At 43.5% G+C, this 18,631-nt stretch overlaps 1 protein-coding gene across 1 annotated transcript; it reads right to left on the bottom strand.

Moving 5' to 3' along the window:
* Positions 1–207: 207 nt before the first annotated feature.
* Positions 208–915, bottom strand: LOC311002346 (von Willebrand factor A domain-containing protein 5A-like). The gene is made up of 3 exons (XM_083993695.1): positions 770–915; positions 522–645; positions 208–425 (listed from the first exon to the last, which is right to left on the bottom strand). Exons 1-3 carry the CDS (start codon positions 857–859, stop codon positions 346–348), a joined length of 294 nt encoding a protein of 97 aa, XP_083849821.1. The 5' UTR covers positions 860–915; the 3' UTR covers positions 208–345.
* Positions 916–18,631: the final 17,716 nt, after the last annotated feature.

Genomic DNA, 18,631 nt, shown 5'->3' with positions numbered 1-18,631 from the left:
AGAGAAAATAGTACTGAACCTAAACTGCTATGCTCCTTCTGGTCTCATTTTTTAATGGTAGCATAATGTCGAACATTTCATACAGGCTTGTAAAATTTTCTGATCTTAGAACACCAGATCACAGAGCAGTTGGTTCACTTCTAATTCAAACATTAACATTTGTTTTGTTCAAAGCTTTATTTTCAGTTTATTGTGACAAAAATTGATATAAAACATAAGTTGATACTGGTGAGGGAAGTATGAAGTGCTATTCTGAAAAGTTTAATATGTAGTTGAACTGATATAGAGGACAATATCAACTGACTGAAAAGAGACACTTCATAGAGAGTTGTTTCAGTGAAAACCTCAGAGCCCCAGGACGTCTCTCTGCACCTTGCAACCCAACAGTGCATTTCCAGCTTCCACACACTCTGCCACACACGGTGCTGAAACAAAGATTGACAACTGAATAATAAAATAAGTCAAACAGCTGACTTTAACCAGCACACACTGTTATAACTACTCATTATCATGTTTATTACCGTTCTGAGCACGGAGCCATGATGCAGCCTTCATAGCCAGGAGCTCCCACTCCTCCTTAGCATCCAACTTGAAAGCATGAAGCCAGATCAGAGCCAGAGTGGTGGCCCACACTTCCTGGTTCACCTGGTTCAATCAAATAAAATCACATGGGACAGAGAAGGTGACAGGAAATCAAAGAGAGCAAAGTATATAAAGTAAAGTAGTAAAGTAGGGAAAAAGTAGCCTAATGTCATTAAATGTTTCCCACCGATGCAGGTTTTGCCTTGTCCAGCTCCTCACTGGTCTTTCCCAGTGCAGCAGCCAGACCTGGACCCAGCAGCCAGCAGCCGGACGCCATCTGGAGGGAAACCAGCTGCAGCAGAGGGTCTCTGACAGGCTGTTTGGGAGCGGTGCCTTCGGTCTCTTCAGCTGAGGAAAAATGGATATAAAAGTGATGAAATTATTCCCATTTTAATAGTGAGGTTGTATCTCTGGTCTGGGCCAATTTGACACAAATGTTGGATAAGATAAGATAAAAGCAAGTGCAAAGATTTACACACATACTAATAAAGTCACTGAGAGCTTTGATTCAACTATAATTTTGTTGTTACAGGAGGTTTTTTAAATGTACAAGTTGTCAAGTCGATGAAATGACGGACAAGTGACTCTTAAAATGTACAAATGATAAAATTATATTTCTAGAAGCTCAGTCTTTCTAACCTGTATATGCATAAGAAAGAATATGAGACCCAATGCAGCTCCTATAAAGTATTTCACATTAAAACAGAATAATCCTCCATAGAAATGTATTTTGTTTCACATTTACATCCAATAACACACAAGTTTGTTCCACTTCCCCCCAGCTTTGTACTTACTGGCCATACGGAGCCAAAAATCACAGTCCAGTGAAGCACCTGTTACGATGAAAAAAAGGGTTCGACAAAAAAGCTACAACAACACAACAGACTTGTGAGCTTTTCACAAAAATTCTAAATGTCTATAGTCATGTTTCAAGAAAATAGCAACATAATGCATCACAGGAAAAGTCATTTGTTCAGTAGTAACATCAGTTTTCTGACTTCAAAATCCTTCTGCTGACTTATAAGGCTCTTAATGATAAAGCTCCATCCTATCTGAAAGAACTAATCATTCCTTACTGTCCTACCAGAGCACTCTGCTCCCAGAACGCAGGTCTGTTAGTGACTCCCAGTTTCTCTAAAAACAGACTGGGAGGTAGAGCCTTCAGTTACCGGGCTCCTTTACTGTGGAACCAGCTCTCTCCATGGGTCAAAGAGGCAGACACTCTAACTACATTTAAGTCTCGACTTAAGACCTTCCTTTATGACAGAGCTTTTAGTTAGGACTGGTTCAGGTAGCTCTGAACCATTTTATAGCTACACTGCTATAGGCTTAGACTGCTGGGGACACATCTGGTCACACAGAGCCCTCTCCTCTCCTCTCCACACTATAGTGTTTTCATTGTCCCTGCATCGGCGGACCAAACCACCAGGGACCAGTGGACTCATTTTATCTACGACAACAACGTTCCTGCCGCTCTTCATGTTTGTATTAAACATTTTACTACAGACTGTTTCGCAAATTTGGGTCAATACCAGGTGAAGATGGCTTCAACCCTGCGTTTGAAAAAGGGGGCTGTAACGGACGCACCTGCAGTGCAATCGGTAACTGTGCGTTCACACCAAAAGCTTCGAAGAGCGTCAAAAGCGCCGGCGGCACGTTTTGGTGGCGAGAGCGTCTAGAGAAAGTTGAAATCTCCTGAACTTAATGCTAATGAGCTATGATGCGGAGAAGCGGCAACCAATCAGAGTGTAGGTGTCCCCCACACAACAACTCTGAACTTTCGAGCAGCCATGGAGGACAAGCTTATTACAACTGTCGCGGGTTTCCTGGTTCTTAATGATTGTTCTTTGTTTGTATATAGGGATACACTTAAAAAAAACGATGCATGGATCAAAGTGACAGCTGACATCATTGGTGTTCCTGGTGAGTTTGTGAGTGAGTACGTGAAGGACAAATTATATGCTAAACTACAGTAGAATGCTCCGAGCCATCCAGAATAATTTTACCATTAAATTTAAACGAGTTGATGCATTGTCTATTTCATTTCTCTGTGTGAGTTGCGTGAAATAGGTTTAACGCTGTATAGTTAATTGTAGTTTATAAGTCGCGCCATGGCTAGGCAAAGTCAGGCTGCCCGGAGCCCAAGCCCAAGCCCAAGCCCCTCATCAGCTGCAGGCCAGGGAGGTCAGCCTAGGAGGAAGAGGCCAAACACAGGAGAATTTGAAGAAAGACTGCTCACCGCTTTAGAGGCTGTCTCCAGCCCACCTCCAGAGGACAGTGACAGTCTTTTTATTAGAAGTTTGCTGGTGGATTTTCAGTCGTTGTCATTAAGCACAAGACAGGACTTAGAATTTGAGATTCACCGCCTAGTATATGAGGCAAAACGTTGTGAGGGAGTCTGGGGTGACAACACTGTGAGGGGTGTTCGTAAGCTTATTTCCCTCACAGTGTTGTCAGCTGTACCCTGTGTACTCTCCCACAGATGTATACACACATACACCTGTTCAAGAAGCACGTATTATTGTTCTGTTTAAGGCGAGACACCCCAGGTGAATAGGGTAAAAAATTTAACTAACAGCTATTGCCATGAAACTTTCTATGTTTATCACTTAGATTGAGACAATTATTTTTTGTATTACATGTTTTCTTAAATATTATGCTTACATATGGAAATTAGACATTATATAATTAAATATGCGTGAATTTGTGTACATTTCCAGACCCGAAATCTGAAGATTGGATAAAGCCACTTTCAAAATTCTTGTTTTATTTTGTTGACATATTAAAGTCAAAGGTTTTTACAGAGGGGATTTTGGATATCTCTTTTTATCACTTTGTAAATGAGAAAATACTGTCACCAGCCCTAAAAAATCAAATTTCGCCCTGTTTTTAGGTATAAATTGTTGTATAAATGAGGCTGTGAATGATATATCAACAATCCCCTCTGTAAAAACCTTCAGAATATAGGCAGGAATACAACTGGAAGGTTTGGTGTCTGTAAGTGCTGCTGAACTGGAGATTTCGGGTCCAGAGTATAAGAAAAAGCTCATTTTGAGAAAACGGCCTTTAAAGATTCTATTGCAAAAATTCCACAAATTGGCTCTATGCACAGCTCTACTTCCTGAACTTAAGGCAGCTCCTTTATTTCCTGTCTTACATTATTGGACAAACTGATTAATCCAGGTGTGTCTGACTACTCAGACACACCTGGATTAATCAGTTTGTCAGTAAATAAAAGAGCTGCCTTGAATTTAGAAAGCAGTGGAGCTGTGCATAGAGCCCATTGTTACTGGAAACAAGAGTGTCTGGCCACTGTGAATTTTAAGGTGTGTGGGCCAGTAGGTCAGAGAAAAATAAAAAAAAAAAAAAAAATAAGAAACACTTTAGGTGTAGCCTAGTTGGGCTCATCTGTAATATGACAACCAATGTTTTCAGTTTCTCTCTGTCTGGCTAAAAATCATCTCTGGCCCATGTCAGTGTCACATCCGTTTCACCTCTGTCACTGAGAAGTAAACTACTGCACAACACGTGATTCTGAGGATCGATGTTCATTTTAAGCCCTGTACCAGCGCAGGTACATATTAAATCTCCGATCAGTTCATTCAGACGTCTGATGTGTAAAAAAAAAAAAAAAAAAAAGCCACCGCTGTGTATCGCGCTGGTCTCCGACGGCAAACACTCGTTTTATTACGGATGACAGCTTCCGCGATGACGCACTTTGTAAAGGGATCTTATGGCTCGGTGAGTTTCTGTGCTGTGTCTTTTGTTGTCTAGCAAGTGAGAGTTGCTGTTGCTGTTTTATGTGAGGATTTAAATCGATTTCCTTTCCCCGTTTTTAAAAGTCCCTCCGCTGTTCAGAGCGCATCACGTGATGCTTCTAAACGAATCACGCTGTCGGAAAACGACACCAGCCAATGAGACCCTCCCTCGTACTTTTACGATTCGTCGCTGGTACAAAGGAAATGACCATTTTTGGAACCGACACATTAGTGCAGGAGAGAGAGAGGGAGAGATAGAGAGAGATAGAGAGAGAGCTTCACAGCGATACCTGATATGACAGGAGTCTGAACAGACGCGGCTCGCTCCGCGATAGAACGCTCAGTTCTGGTGAATTTAGGAGAAATCTACAGGCGACACCAGTCAAAGTGAAGTAAAATAAACACCCATAATGTGTATTTTAGACTATTTTTTTGTATTAGTCTGAAAGAAGACATGTTATGGAAGCAAAATAGCCCAAAATCTCAAAATTGATAAGTGCATGAAAAAACGATGTTTTTGCCTGCCGTGTCTCGCCTTAATTTAAACTGTATCAATTCTATTGTTAAATCAAGGAATAGCTAATATTAATGCCCAATGTTTTCTGAAATAATTTTGAGGACAAAACATTCACTTTGAGACTTGATTCAGTCACCTGTTAAGAACACTAAATCATTTAATGGATATCATGAGTGTGATAAATGTACTCAGAATGGTGTGTTCATAAATAATCTAATGAATTATCCTCTTTTAGGCAGTAGTTGTAGAACAGATGATGCATTTTCAAGCAGAGCTGATAAAGATCACCATAATGGTCCCCATCCCTTTACAGGTGTCAGTATTGGAATGGACTCCCATTCCAGTTCCCCGCAGAATATATGCACCTTGTGTGTTTAGGTGTAGTCAGACGTCTGATAAATTTCTGGCTCAAAGGACCTCTTAAATAGCGTTTACCGTCTCAACTTGTAAACAAGATCTCAGATAATCTCATGAACATGAGAGCACAGTACTCCTGTTGAGTTTTCTCGTAAACCACGGTCACATAAAGAGATTGACAGGTGGAAGGCAGCCGAATTAAGGCAATTTTTGCTTTATACAGGACCTGTAGTGTTGTGTGGTGTTTTGGATTTGGTGACTTATCACAACTTCCTACTGCTTTCCACTGCCATTGCCATATTGTTGAGCCCTAAACTGGTTGGAACTCACAGCCATTATGCAAACAGCCTATTACATGCGTTTGTCAGTCAATGTGGTGATTTGTATGGGAAAGACCTCATTGTATAATGTGCATGTTATCTCATCTAGTGTAACGGATGTGCACTCACTCCACCCATAAAAGACGTGCTAACCAACTTGCCAAGCGGTTGTCAACCTCTTAGCGAAGAGGTTAGCATCGTCGCCTCCGGTGCGGGAGGTCGTGGGATCGAACCCCACCTAGGGCAGGCCGTGAGAAACACAACGCAGAGGGCCAGATATGACATCGGCTACACTAGCACAGGATGCTAAAAGATTTGGCTGCCTGGACTCAATTTCATCCTTTCCATTTGAAAATGATTTAGGTAAACTCAAAAGGTTTGTTCGCAAACCCTCAAATCCTCTTTCTCAGATGATTCGCAGATTATCTGAAGAACCATCATTTGATGGTGAGCCTGTAAATATGCCAAATTTTCAAAAGGAACATTCTCGAGGCCCTGTCTCCATTGGCCCTGTGGTTATCAGACAATATGATGCGATGAAAACAAAGAAATTCACTGTAAAGACAGAGGCAAACAATAAGACCTTTGTTATAAAATTGGGGTAAAAGTTTTCCACAATATGCATTCACAGCCATGAAAAGCCAAGTTTTATAATGTCACGTGACAACTCAGAGAAGACAGAGAAAATATACGGCAAGTTACAGAGCACAGCGGTGTCCTTAATTTAAAAAACAACAACAAACGAAGCAGAGCTGTCCTTGCAGATGATAGAAGTGAAAGTTTAGTTTTTTGTCTGAGCCTTAGCATGGCATGATTTTTAATTGATTATATTCCCCTGCCTACCCTCTTTTCCAGGAGACTTTTCTCCTGCAACGTGTCAAAAAAGATCAACTGGAAGGGCGTCAATGGAAAAAAAGCTTTCCAGAAAATGGGAGGCAGAAGTATTCTCCTGCGTAAGTAAGCTGAATAATTAAAAATCTAAGAAAAATTGAAATTTTTAAATGTCCCGTTATATCAGCAATTTTCCACTTGTTAAGAAAGACACAAAAATGTTTTAAAATGTCATTAAAACAGTCCAGTCTTTGAATAAAAAGGGGAGGCTGGTTTCTTAAGTCCAGGGCCTTACTGTGCGTTCACACCAAAAGCTTCCAAAGCGTCAAAAACGCCGGAAGTCAATTCATTTTCAATGAGAACCCAGCGACACTGAGCGTCCAAAGCGTCAACTGTCAGAATAGAGATGTCCGTTGGCTGCCTTTTTTTTTCTTCTTTTTTTGGTATTTCGGCTCCCCAATGACCAGCGCGATCGAACTTTGATGTCAGTCACGTGACGAGCGGCCAAAGCGGCTGAAAATATTTGCCGTTTAGGGAGCTGTCTTGTCTGACGCCCACTCTCGAGCGTTTTTGACGCTTTGGAAGCTTTTGGTGTGAATGCACAGTTAGGATGGGGGAAGGGGATCCTGGCCGCCGGCTGCTCCGCTCCGGCCCTGCGGTGGCTTACTGCTGGGGGGGGGATACAGCCTCAGGCGTTCAACCAGGACAGCTCACGCACTCAACACGTTCGCCTCAGCTCACATTCCTTTACTTATCACTTTGTGCATGTTGTATCAAGTTTCTTGCTGTCAGCCCAGCCACGGCGTTCCTCCATGGACTCACTTTCTTTAGGACCACCGCGCCGCCCCGACTCGCCCTCTCCACTGTGTAACTCGCGGAAAGCACCGGCAATTGCTCCAATTTGTGGAAAAGTTGCGGTGATTGTACAAAATTGCAAGATCGCACAAAATTCACGGGGATTGGTTGAATTTGCGGTAATTGTGGCAATCACGACATCGCAAATTCCTGGAGGGACAAATATAGCTTTGCTGCCACTACTAATAATTTACAAGTTTCAAGTTGCTTTGTTTAAATTAATGTTTAACTTTTAAATAAAATGTATATGTTCTCTTTTTCAGATGACGTTTGCCAGGGCCTTGTGGGTTGAGGAGGGCAAGGAAATGGAGGGCACGGTGCCATTGAACAGGATTGTGAATAAGACCATAACGATGGCCATGTCACAAACAAAATTACGCTTTTAAAAGGAAGAGGAACCCCGAGAGAGAGAGACTGGTGGTCATTCCCACTAGTCAAAATTAAAATCACTTCAGGTATATTTTTATTAATAAGTTGTGTCTCCTTAACAATTGTACCAGAGGTATGTGGTTGAAATTATGTTTTACAGTTGAATTGTATGCATGTTTTAGCTCATTTACAGGAATGTGAGGGATATAATTTCACTAGCCAGCAGGAGGAAGAAGATGACGAGGTTGTCACCAGCAAAAAAAGGAATGTGGCAAAGAAGAAATTTGACGATGGGCTCCTACAGTATTTGTGTGCAGATAAATGTTAAAATGTAGCAGTTTACCTCAGTCTATATCTCATTTTGTCAGAAAGGTTTCAGAAGCCTGTTTTTTCGATACTCTTTTATGCTGTCCAGGCTTTTTTTTTTTTAGGAGGGCAACAAGCCAGCAGCAGGAGAAGGAACAGGAGGAGCACTGCCAGAGTCCTGCAAAATGACCTCCAGTCACTGTTCCCTCTAAAGTGTTTTACTGTGCAATTGCACACTGTTCCCCACCTCTTTGCTCAAAAGAAAAAAAAGTTGCACACTCTGTAGTGCAACTACGATTTAAGTTTTTGCTTGAGAATTATTATTACTGTTCATATCAAGAATGCGTCAGTGCCAAGAGTTGATGACACAAACTTGATGTTAGTTACTTTTTGACATAATTGTTCATATGGCAATAAATGCAAAATCTATTTTGCCAAAACAATATTGTATTTTGTTATCATTAACTGTAACTGACCTAGATATGGAGTAGCCTAGGTAATGTTGTCAAAATAATCTGTTATTAATCATTATAGTAATAGCCAATTGTATTGATATTTGGAATTGGAGAGAGGCCATAGCACCAGCATGTGGACGTACTGTGTACGCTTAAGCTGTCGCTCACAGTCGCTCAAGCAGGTCATCAGGGGAGTTGAATTTCTGCTCAGGAGTTTTGAAAATTAGAGGGAACATCGCCTCCAGCGGGCTACTAATGTGCATGTTTCTGCTCAAACTGTCAGAAACAGACTCCACGAGAGTGGTAGGAGGGCCCGACGTCCAGAAGTGAGGCCTGTTCTTACAGCCCGACACCGTGCAGGGCGACTGGCATTTGCCAGAGAACACCAATATTGGCAGATTCGCCAATGGTGCCCTGTGCTCTTTGAGAGCAGGTTCACACCAGGGCAGTTGCTAGGAATTCTGGGCCCCCTGAAAGAATATCGGTGTGGGCCCCTCTACTGTATTCATTGCCACCTTCGACTTTATTGTTTTTCAGTGTTCTTGATGGTGTCTGGTGTAATGCACCCAATTTGTTTAATTTTTTACGATTAACGACTTAAAGCAGAACTATGCAAGTCGGCCGGAAATAGCTCGCTCCTTCGTTGGTTTCTCTTTTTTTCCCTCTCCGGGGCTCCCCCACAGTTCTGGGAGGCATGTCACTGTCGAAAAAAAAAAAAAAAAAACTCGCCGCCACCACCTCCTCCACCCCCTACACGTGTTTGTGTTTACTGCTGAAGGTAGAGAGCGGTGTTTGCTAAGCCCTGCTAGCACGGAGCTAATGCTAACACGGAGCTAACGCTAACACGGAGCTAGCGCTAATACGGCCACACACAGACAAAGACACAGACATACACACACATGAATAAAGGTTCCAAAACGCGAAGGCGTGTGTGTGTGTCATGATGTATTACATTATCTTATAAAAGATCCATGGTGTGTGTGTGTGTCTGTGTTAGCATTAGCTCCGTGTAGCCACAAGCCGAACTTCATCAGTACAAACATGTTTCCATGGTTTCCTCCGACTTTCCGAACTCAAACCAATCACGATTCATGACATGCATGACGTCATCCGCGTTCTTATCTCGTACTGCCGTAAGGCAGTTTCTCGCGATAGTTCTATCCATTGATGAGATTTGGGACACCGAGACGGAGGACTGATCTTGCAAGTGCGGTTTTCAGCCAGTGGGGGGGGGTGGGCGCATTGGCCTAGACCCCATTGACCTCATAATAGGTCACTCAACCATCACAGTGTCTCTGAGCCATCCTGCATAGTTCTGCTTTAACAAGTCAGAGTATTATGTAAATTATGTATTATAAGTTGTCTATTCTATTACACCTCTGATTGCAAATACATTTTCAATTAATTAATAGGTAGTGGGTATTTTATTGTATTTAACAATCAAGCACTGATATGCAAAAAAAACAAAGTGTCCTGGCTCAAGAAGTCTACAGGTAAATATGTAGCATTTAACTCAAATGTGCAAGTAAAACAAAGAGCACATAGAATACATTGTTGTAAAACAAATATCAAAAACAACAACAAGCCTTATCTATTCTCAATTAAAGTTTAAATTGGCTTGTTTGTTCACTGTAAGTCTCATCAGAAAGCCCAATGCCGGGCCTTTTTGTCGGCTTAGTTGGCTTTCAATAGAAAGTCTTGCAAGGCTGTTTAGCCTCTCTTGGCTTGTTGTAGAGCTGAGATAGTTCTTCACTAGTTTCAGTTTTCTAAACGCCCTTTCTCCACCTGCAACAGTCACAGGTAATGTACAGAAGATTCGGATGGCAACACATACTTCACCAAAAATGCTCTGAAGCTGAAGTTTATAAATTGAGTTCAGCAGCTCAAGGGGAGAGTGGCAGTCTGAAAATGTGGCACTATAAACAGACCTCAAATGTTGCACTTCACTTTAAGAATTAGCACTAAGATCCTGTTGGTATTTGCCTGTTAATGAATGGCAAACTGATTTAACCTGATCATCTTTGAAATCTTTGATTTTCAGTATTGCAGCAAATTCCTCACAGATATTAGCAATGGATTGAAAGCGGGTGTCCAAGGCACAGATTATGTTATCTAAAGCCATATAAAAAACACTGTTGCGAAAAAGATTTGATTCTGTCCCCTGTTGGTTTCCTTCATCTTCTGACCTCTGACTCTCATCTGCAAAACGTTTTCTCTTTCGCTTGTGGCTGCCTGGAAATCCAATAGGAACATCCATTGCTTCTGCGATGAGGGAAGCCTCTGCAAGGAAGCCATCCCATGAGTTTCGAAAGACCTGCATTTCTTCCTTTAGTGCCTCTATATTGGCTGCTTCTACATCTAGTGTAATTTTTCCTGACTGCAGAATTATGTTTCTGTCTTCAATGGACTGCAGAATTTTTTTCCAGACAGTCAGGAGAACAATGGCTTTAAAAGATGTAAAATAACTCCTGAGACCAGTGACCTCTGATTTGACTTCATTAGTCAAGCTGCATGTAGCAAGGATGCTATCCAGGGCCTCTAGGAGTAATGGTAAGTGATTTGCAACTGGTTTAACAGCCGCTATGCGGGCACTCCAACGGGTATCAGACATGCGGTGAAGGGAGCAGCCAGTCTTTTCTTTGAGAATGGCCCATCTCTCTGGGCTGGCACTGAAGATATTGTACAAGCAATTCAAACACCCAAAAAATGTTGAAACAGTACATGACTCTGCAGCATGTACTCCAACAAGATTTAGAGTATGTGAGGCACATGGTGAATATGTGGCAAGTGGGTTTATTTTCCTTATTTGAGCCTGGACCCCTTTAACTTTTCCTGACATGTTTGAGCCATTGTCAAAGCCCTGGCCTCTGCAATCAGCAATGTCAATGTGGTGCTCCTCTAATGTCTTCAGTATCATTTCTGATATTTCATGGCCAGTCTTGCCACTGAATTCTTCAAACTGCAAGAAACGTTCAGTTACATCCCACTGATCATTCTCCTTCTGAACGACATATCTCAACAGAATTACATTATGTTCCTTGTGGGAGACATCAGGAGTCGCATCACATATTAATGAGTAATAAATTGCACACTCCCTTTCCTTCAGTATTTCTTTCAAAACTCTGTCTCCACAGAGTTCTATGAACTCATTTTGAGACTCTGGGCTAAGGTAATGGGTTTGGCTTTTTCTCCTTCACTTTCCTCAGATGATCATTCAACAGAGGATCATACTTGGCTACAAGCTCTACAGTGCCAAGGAAGTTACCATTCCGTACATCACCAAGTGTGTCTGTGCTCCCTCCGAATGGCAAATTTCTTGAGGCCAGAAAAAGAGTAACATCTAATATTCTCTCAAGAATAGCTTTGTTTCTGTCAACTTCAAGTTGGATTTCTTGTTGCAGATGGCTGTCTATCCCCTTTGCTTCCATCAAAGAATATCTCAGATTTTTCCACTTGAGGTAGCAGGTTTTGTGCGCCTTGCAAACTTCATGGTCAGGGAATTTGTTGTACATTCTCCAGCATTTGAGATCTGATATTTTGTACCCTTCTTTGGTGTTAAGTGCTATGGCTGATGGTTTTTTTAGGCTATCACAGGAAAATAACATGCACGGCACACAGTATATTGTCCTTGCGCTTTCACTGTACATTAACCAGTCTCTCTTCTGTTTTTCCCATCCATTTGTTGACTTTGTATACTCTAAATACTCTGGAAATGTCCTTCCATCTGAATCATTTGGCATTATCAAGGTCAGGTCTCTCTGAGTGGCTGTGGCTAGCTTTTTGACAATTATCTCACGATCGTTGTCTGTGAGCTTCTCTGGCCATAATCCTGGGTCACATTTTAAATATTCTTCCTCCTTGTTCTCACTTTCCTGTCTTTCTGTACTTCCTGTGCTCTGACTCTCTTCAGCAGGTTCATGACTGCAACAGCTTTGATCTGCTTCATAATTCCCTTCACTATCTGAAGTAGCCTTGCTTTGGGAACTTGGGCCTGGCTCTGTCAACAGCAACAGTGACATAAATTGAGTTATAAAAAATGTAGCCTATATTTTGCTATTATATACTTGAAATAGCCACAGTGTTTATTAATATCTTAGTCACTGCCAGTGGTACAGCAATTCACTAATAAACCAAAACAGCCAACCGGTCTGCTGTGGGGTCAGACTCAGATGAAGCAGCCACTGCTGATTCTGGAGCAGCAGAGCATAAAGGTTTATTGTTCCATTATATATATTGTTGTTGTTATGGTTTAATTGATTTCAATATCACACGAGAGGGAGTGCTGTTGTACTGTATATCAGCACGGCTGTGATTCGGTCGTAGGCACGAGGCCGCAGGCCGAGTGCCGCACATAATCACACCGTGCTGATATACAGTACAACAGCACGACCTCGAGTGTGATATTGCTTTTATACAACAGTGCTACGAGCGCATTTTTAGAACAGTAATAAACTACAAGAGATTATGATTTGTTTGTTTATTTAATCATTTATTTGGCTCCGCCAACAGAAATAGTTCTGCAACTGGAAGGGAGACAAGGCTAAGATCTTCTTAGGAGCGCACTTTAGAACGCTGTGAAAGAAGAATGTGTTTCCCAGAGTCGCTCTTAGCTTAAGAAGATCTTTCACTAAGAAGGAAATGTAAGATCGAGCTGACCCACTCTTAACAGCCTTCTTAGTGACCAAATGCTCAGTGATCAAGCGCGTCAGGGAAATTTTTATTTTAATAAAACAATGCTCAATGTGGAAATGCGCTCCGCTGCGGACCACTGGCGCAAAAAACACAGGCTAATAGAGAAGGAAATTTTTTATTTTTTTTATTGAATTACAAGTTTAAGTTTTCCACACACATCTGCATATTAGTTTATAGTACTACACATAAAAAAAACATCAACAACCCTGTGGCATTTCACAGATATCAAGGAAACAGATGTAATTGAACTCAGCTGAACCTCATCCGGAGAGGCTCCACCTGCTACTCTATATAAAGGCGTTGCCAAAGTCCGCGCGTGTGAGAAACCATGGCTGCAATACAGCACTATCTTGCTGCAAACCAACAGAGTCGCCGAGCGCGAAGCCAGACGGTTTATGTTAATGGTAATCAACACCCAGGTGGTGGTGGACCACAACGGCCTCATCACAGACATCGTCGCCAGGTGGCCAGGAGACACATACGACAGCTTCATGTGGGCCAACTCTGCTGTGGGGCAGAAGGCTAGCAGAGGAGAGTTTGGTAGGAGCATCTTCCTCTGGGACAGTGGCTACCCTCTCCGGAGTTAATTCGTGACGCCGGTAACCAACCCAGCAACACCACAGGAGGAGGGGTTTAATGAGGCCCACACACGCACCAGGACGAAGGTTGAACGGGTGTTTGGCATCTGGAAGTACCGCTACAGGTGCATTCATCGTTCATCTGGGGGGCTGCGCTTGTCACCACGCAAGTGCTGCCGCGTGATTGTTGTCACCGCCATGCTGCACAACATCGCAGTGCGCGTTGGCGCAGATGAGCAGCCTCCTGTGGATGACGAAGAGGAACATTCAGAGGACGAAGCCCCGAACCCCGCGATGTGCGAGCAGTACTCGATCAGGCCGGTGCCCAGACCAGGCAGGAACTCATCAACCTCTTCTGAGGTCCAACAGCCCCAGCCCCAGCCCCTACCCCTTCACCACCAGTCACCAAGCACTGATCACTAAACCATAAACCCACAACCACCACACCAACCATATCACTGTCAGGCCTGAAGGCTGAAAGTGTGCGTCAGGGCGCACATTACGCACACGTCATGAACCTACGCTTGGCTTAAATACTTAAAATTACAAATTTCCTGGCACTTTTTGTTGCTAGGTTTGACACCCTCATTTCAATGCAAAAATGATCCTCACAATACATGGAAAGGAAACCAAAGTAGTTTATTGAAATTGAAATATTGGGGGAGAGGGAGGGGGAGGGGGATGGCGGCTCCGCACTCTCTTTAATGGGCGTCTGCATCACCTGCAATGAAGGGAGATTTATTAGTGAAATTGAACGGGATACATTGCGTAATGCGGTTACATGCCGCTATTTCGACATTGACTTCTAATTGTCGGGATAGCGGCATTAACATTATTTTTCAAGCATCCCACTATTCCGGAATTTTTTTTTTCATTGTCGGAGTTTTGGAAAAGCGAAGCGTTTTCACACTACATTTATGAGCCTCCGCGCGCACCGTAAAATTATTTGACCGGCGCAAGACAGACTCATGTTTTCATTCATCAATAATTAAAGTCAGAGGTTGGAAGACGATCACATACCGTTGTAGTTCCGACCATAAACGGCGATTCCGCGCCGTTATTCTCATGACTCGCCACGAAGGAAACGCTGGTCGGCTCGACCAGAATTATGGGTGTCTTTTTGCCGTAGGCCTAAGCAAAACATTTAGTAGCAGCAGTTTTACACTGCTTACTTAGTTTTGATAAATGAGGCCCCAGGCCCTAAGCCCAGAGCCCAGACGCTCACAGATGCAAGCTTCTCCGCGGCTCATCCGTGGCGCTGTCCGTGGTGCTGAAGGTGACAGGTTAACTTGACAAACAAACTGCAGCATAGTTCTGTTTGTTTATCATGTGTGTCAGTTTTGTTTGCGACTTGATAGTTGAGTTGTTGAGATTAAGAACATCACTCCCTCATCAAACCAGTGATAGGCATGCTGAAAAGAAAAGAGAGAGAGAGACGCGCCTGGGTATCTCAGCTGTAAAAAAAAAAAAAAAAAAGTTGACGTGTCGGACTAGCGATACCAAAAAGTGTCGGAATAGCGGCATGTCTAGATAGAGGGATGTCGTAATAGCGGGATGTCTAAATAGAGACATATCAGAATAGCGGGATGTCTGAATAGCGGGCGGACCCCGCGTAATGCAGATAAAAATAGAAATGCAACGTACCTGAATCCTGGGGTAGGATGATTGGAACCGAGATAGAGGGACGGTTGAACTGCGCCTCGGCAAGCGCCAGCTGCCTCCGGTGCAGCTCCAACCTATCCTGCTTTATCCTGACCATCTCCTCCTGCAGGGCAGTTTGTTGTTGGAGTTGGCCCTCTATCCCCCGCAGCACCACCAGCTTCTCCCTCTCCAGGCGCACCAGCGTCTCGCTGCAGGTGCAGGTTGTTATTGCAGGCCGCCCGGTTAAGCCTCCCCGCATGCGGACACCGGGCCCTGCTGGTTGGCGTGCAGGGACAGGGCTCGGTTGTGCGGGGACAGGGCATGGTTGTGGGGGGTCGTCCTCTCCTGTGGCCGTGCATGTACCTGCTCCGCTCCCGGATGGCTCCTCTTCCTCCTCACTTTCAGACAGCCCCTCGTCCCCCTCAACATCAACGCCCCCAGTAATGCCTTCAGAGGCCGTCTTCCCGATGATTGAGAGGACTTTCTCCTCGTCGGGAGTGAGGGTCGTCCCACCCGGTGCTCCACCACCCGTGCCCATCGATTCCCTCCTCACCTTGGCACTCTTTTTTTTTGTCTGGCTCTGAAACTCCTGCCACTTCTTCCTCACAGCACCCCAGTCACGCAGGCCACATGGGCCAGAGGGGGACATTTTCTCGGCTATCGCCTGCCACACACGGTTCCTCACAGTTATGTTTTTTTCCCCCCCTTGTTCCCCCAAATAGAACGTCTCGGTGCTGCCACACCTCGTCCACTAAGACGCCCATCTCCTCCGCGGTAAACGCTGGTGCCCGCTTGTTTTTTTTGCTGGCTTCTGGCATTCTCACATGTGTGTGTGCCTATATCCACAGGGGTATATATGCGCTAATGGGCTTGATTACTACTTGGATACACCTGTTGACACACACACACACACACACACACACACACGATGCATGCGTAACTAATTGCACCTGTGTGTGGGGATCACAGGGCGCTGTGTGTGACTTATGCGCTGATAGAGAGGTGGGTGATCGATTTGCCTGGCATCTATTGATTCAGTGTTAGCACCACCGCGGTGGACAGCTCCCACTAAGAGCTTCTTAAGAAGCTTCTTTGGCTTGATCTTAAGGTTCTCCTAAGAAGGCAGTTAAGAACGCATCTGGAAAACACCCTTATCTTAGCGCTCCTTCTTAGCCGAACCCTTCTTAAGAGCCTTCTTAAGTCCTTAAGAAAGATCAAATCTGGGAAACGCGGCCATTGAATGAACAAGTAGGTATATCCTGGGCCCCTGCTCTGCTGCTCCTACTCCTGGCCTCCTTCTCAACTCTTTTCTGGTGTCCAGACTTACGCTTTTTGGGGGCCATCCTAACCCTGCTGGAGTTCGCTCGCGCTCACTTTTTTCCGAGGAGGAAGAACGAACCGCTGTGTGGACCAAACCATTTTTTAAGAAGGGGTCAGGGGGGTTATTGAAATGATTAAACTTAAAATATTGTATGACTTGTGGCTTTGTTTTAATTTGGATTCATTCGTATGAATATATATTAGTTTATCAGTATCAGTATCAGTGTATAATAATTTTCTCATAGAGGATATTGGGGGCTGTGTGTGGGCTCCAGCGGGCTGTGGGCCCTTATAATTGTCATCACCTTTCCCCCCTATACGACGGCGCTGGTTCACACTGAGCACATGAGACAGACGTGACAGAGTCTGGAGACGCCGTGGAGAACGTTATGCTGCCTGCAACATCCTCGAGCATGACCGGTTTGGTGGTGGGTCAGTAATGGTGTGGGGAGGCATTTCTTTGGATGGCCGCACAGCCCTGCATGTGCTAGCCAGAGGTACCCTGACTGCCATTAGGTACCGGGATGAGATCCTCAGACCCATTGTGAGACCATATGCTGGTGCAGTGGGCTCTGGGTTCCTTCTAATGCATGACAATGCCAGGCCTCATGTGGCTGAAGTGTGTCACCAGTTCCTCCATGATGAAGGTATTGATGCTATGGACTGGCCTGCCTGTTCCCCAGACCTGAATCCAATTGAGCACATCTGGGACATCACGTCTCGTTCCATCCACCAACGCCACGTTGCACCACAGACTGTCCAGGAGTTGACTGATGCTTTAATCCAAGTCTGGGAGGCGACCCCTCAGGAGAACATCCGCAACCTCATCAGAAGCATGTCCAGGCGTTGTAGGGAGGTCATACATCATCATACACATACATCATGGAGGCCACACTCACTACTGAGCCTCATTTTGACCTGTCTGGAGGAATTGTTGGAGCAGCCTGCAATGTGATTTTCCACTTTTATTTTGAGTATGGTTCTGAATCCAGACCTCCATGGGATGAGAATTTTGATTTACATTAACCATTTTTATGTTATTTTGTTCTCAACGCACTCTACTATACTGTATGTTGAATAATGATTTTCAATTGCAATATTTCATTAATTGAGATCGAAGATGTGTTGTACTGAATAGTAGACTAGAGGTAGAGGTAAATCGTTTAGTTAAAAACAAAATTCTGAATGATTAAAAGCTTGAAGAACCTGAGGGGCACTCGGGGAAAAGGTAATAGGTAGGCATAGGTAGACTACATAGAAAAACATTCTAAATACATTTCTGACAAAATACAAAAGGACATAATAAGACGTATAATCCAATCATTTAAATTCATATCAAAAATACATATCCAAAAATACAATATTAAACATTATTTTGCAAAAGGTGCTTTGAGAGGGACATGTCAAACTATCATAGGCACACCTGAAGAGGCAACTCATCGTTTAGACCCTTACAGTGTCTGTAAACAATAAATCCAAAAAACTTCACGGCGACGAGTGGACTGAATATTTGCTTCTTTTATGAATAAAAACATAAAAGAAGCGTGTGGTGTACTTAGTTTGTTATAATTTTCTATATGTAAATTAATCTCCCAGACTAAACTGTACTTTTGACGTGAGGTTGTAATGTTTTTATAGACAGCTATGTGCCAGTCAATGCCAGCGTTATGGATTCCGTCTGGAAGCCAACATGTACCTTTTGAGGCATTAGGACAGTGCTGGAGCCAGGGCATCTCTCAGTGGTTCATAATTTCTCAGACTACGCCTGATCATCTCCGAGGTGCTGTTCCATCTCGTTGGAACTAGTGATGTTCGATACCACAAATTTCCTTTCCGATCCGATACTGAGTAAAATGCAGGCTGGTATCGGCGATACCGATCCGATACCGATACCATTTGTGCAAATGCACCTAATGTGCCTGGTAAATCTAATAGCCTAAAATAAAAAAAGTACTGTATTTCAAGTCATAGCTTCCTAAGGATGCAAGACTTCAGAGTAACGTATTTATTTTAAACTCTGAACTATATTGAGGTAGTGGCCTCGTTTAGA

The sequence above is a fragment of the Trachurus trachurus genome (assembly GCF_905171665.1).
Source record: "Trachurus trachurus genome assembly, chromosome: 3".
NCBI lineage: Eukaryota > Metazoa > Chordata > Actinopteri > Carangiformes > Carangidae > Trachurus > Trachurus trachurus.
This window is presented reverse-complemented; position numbering and strand designations above follow the sequence as displayed.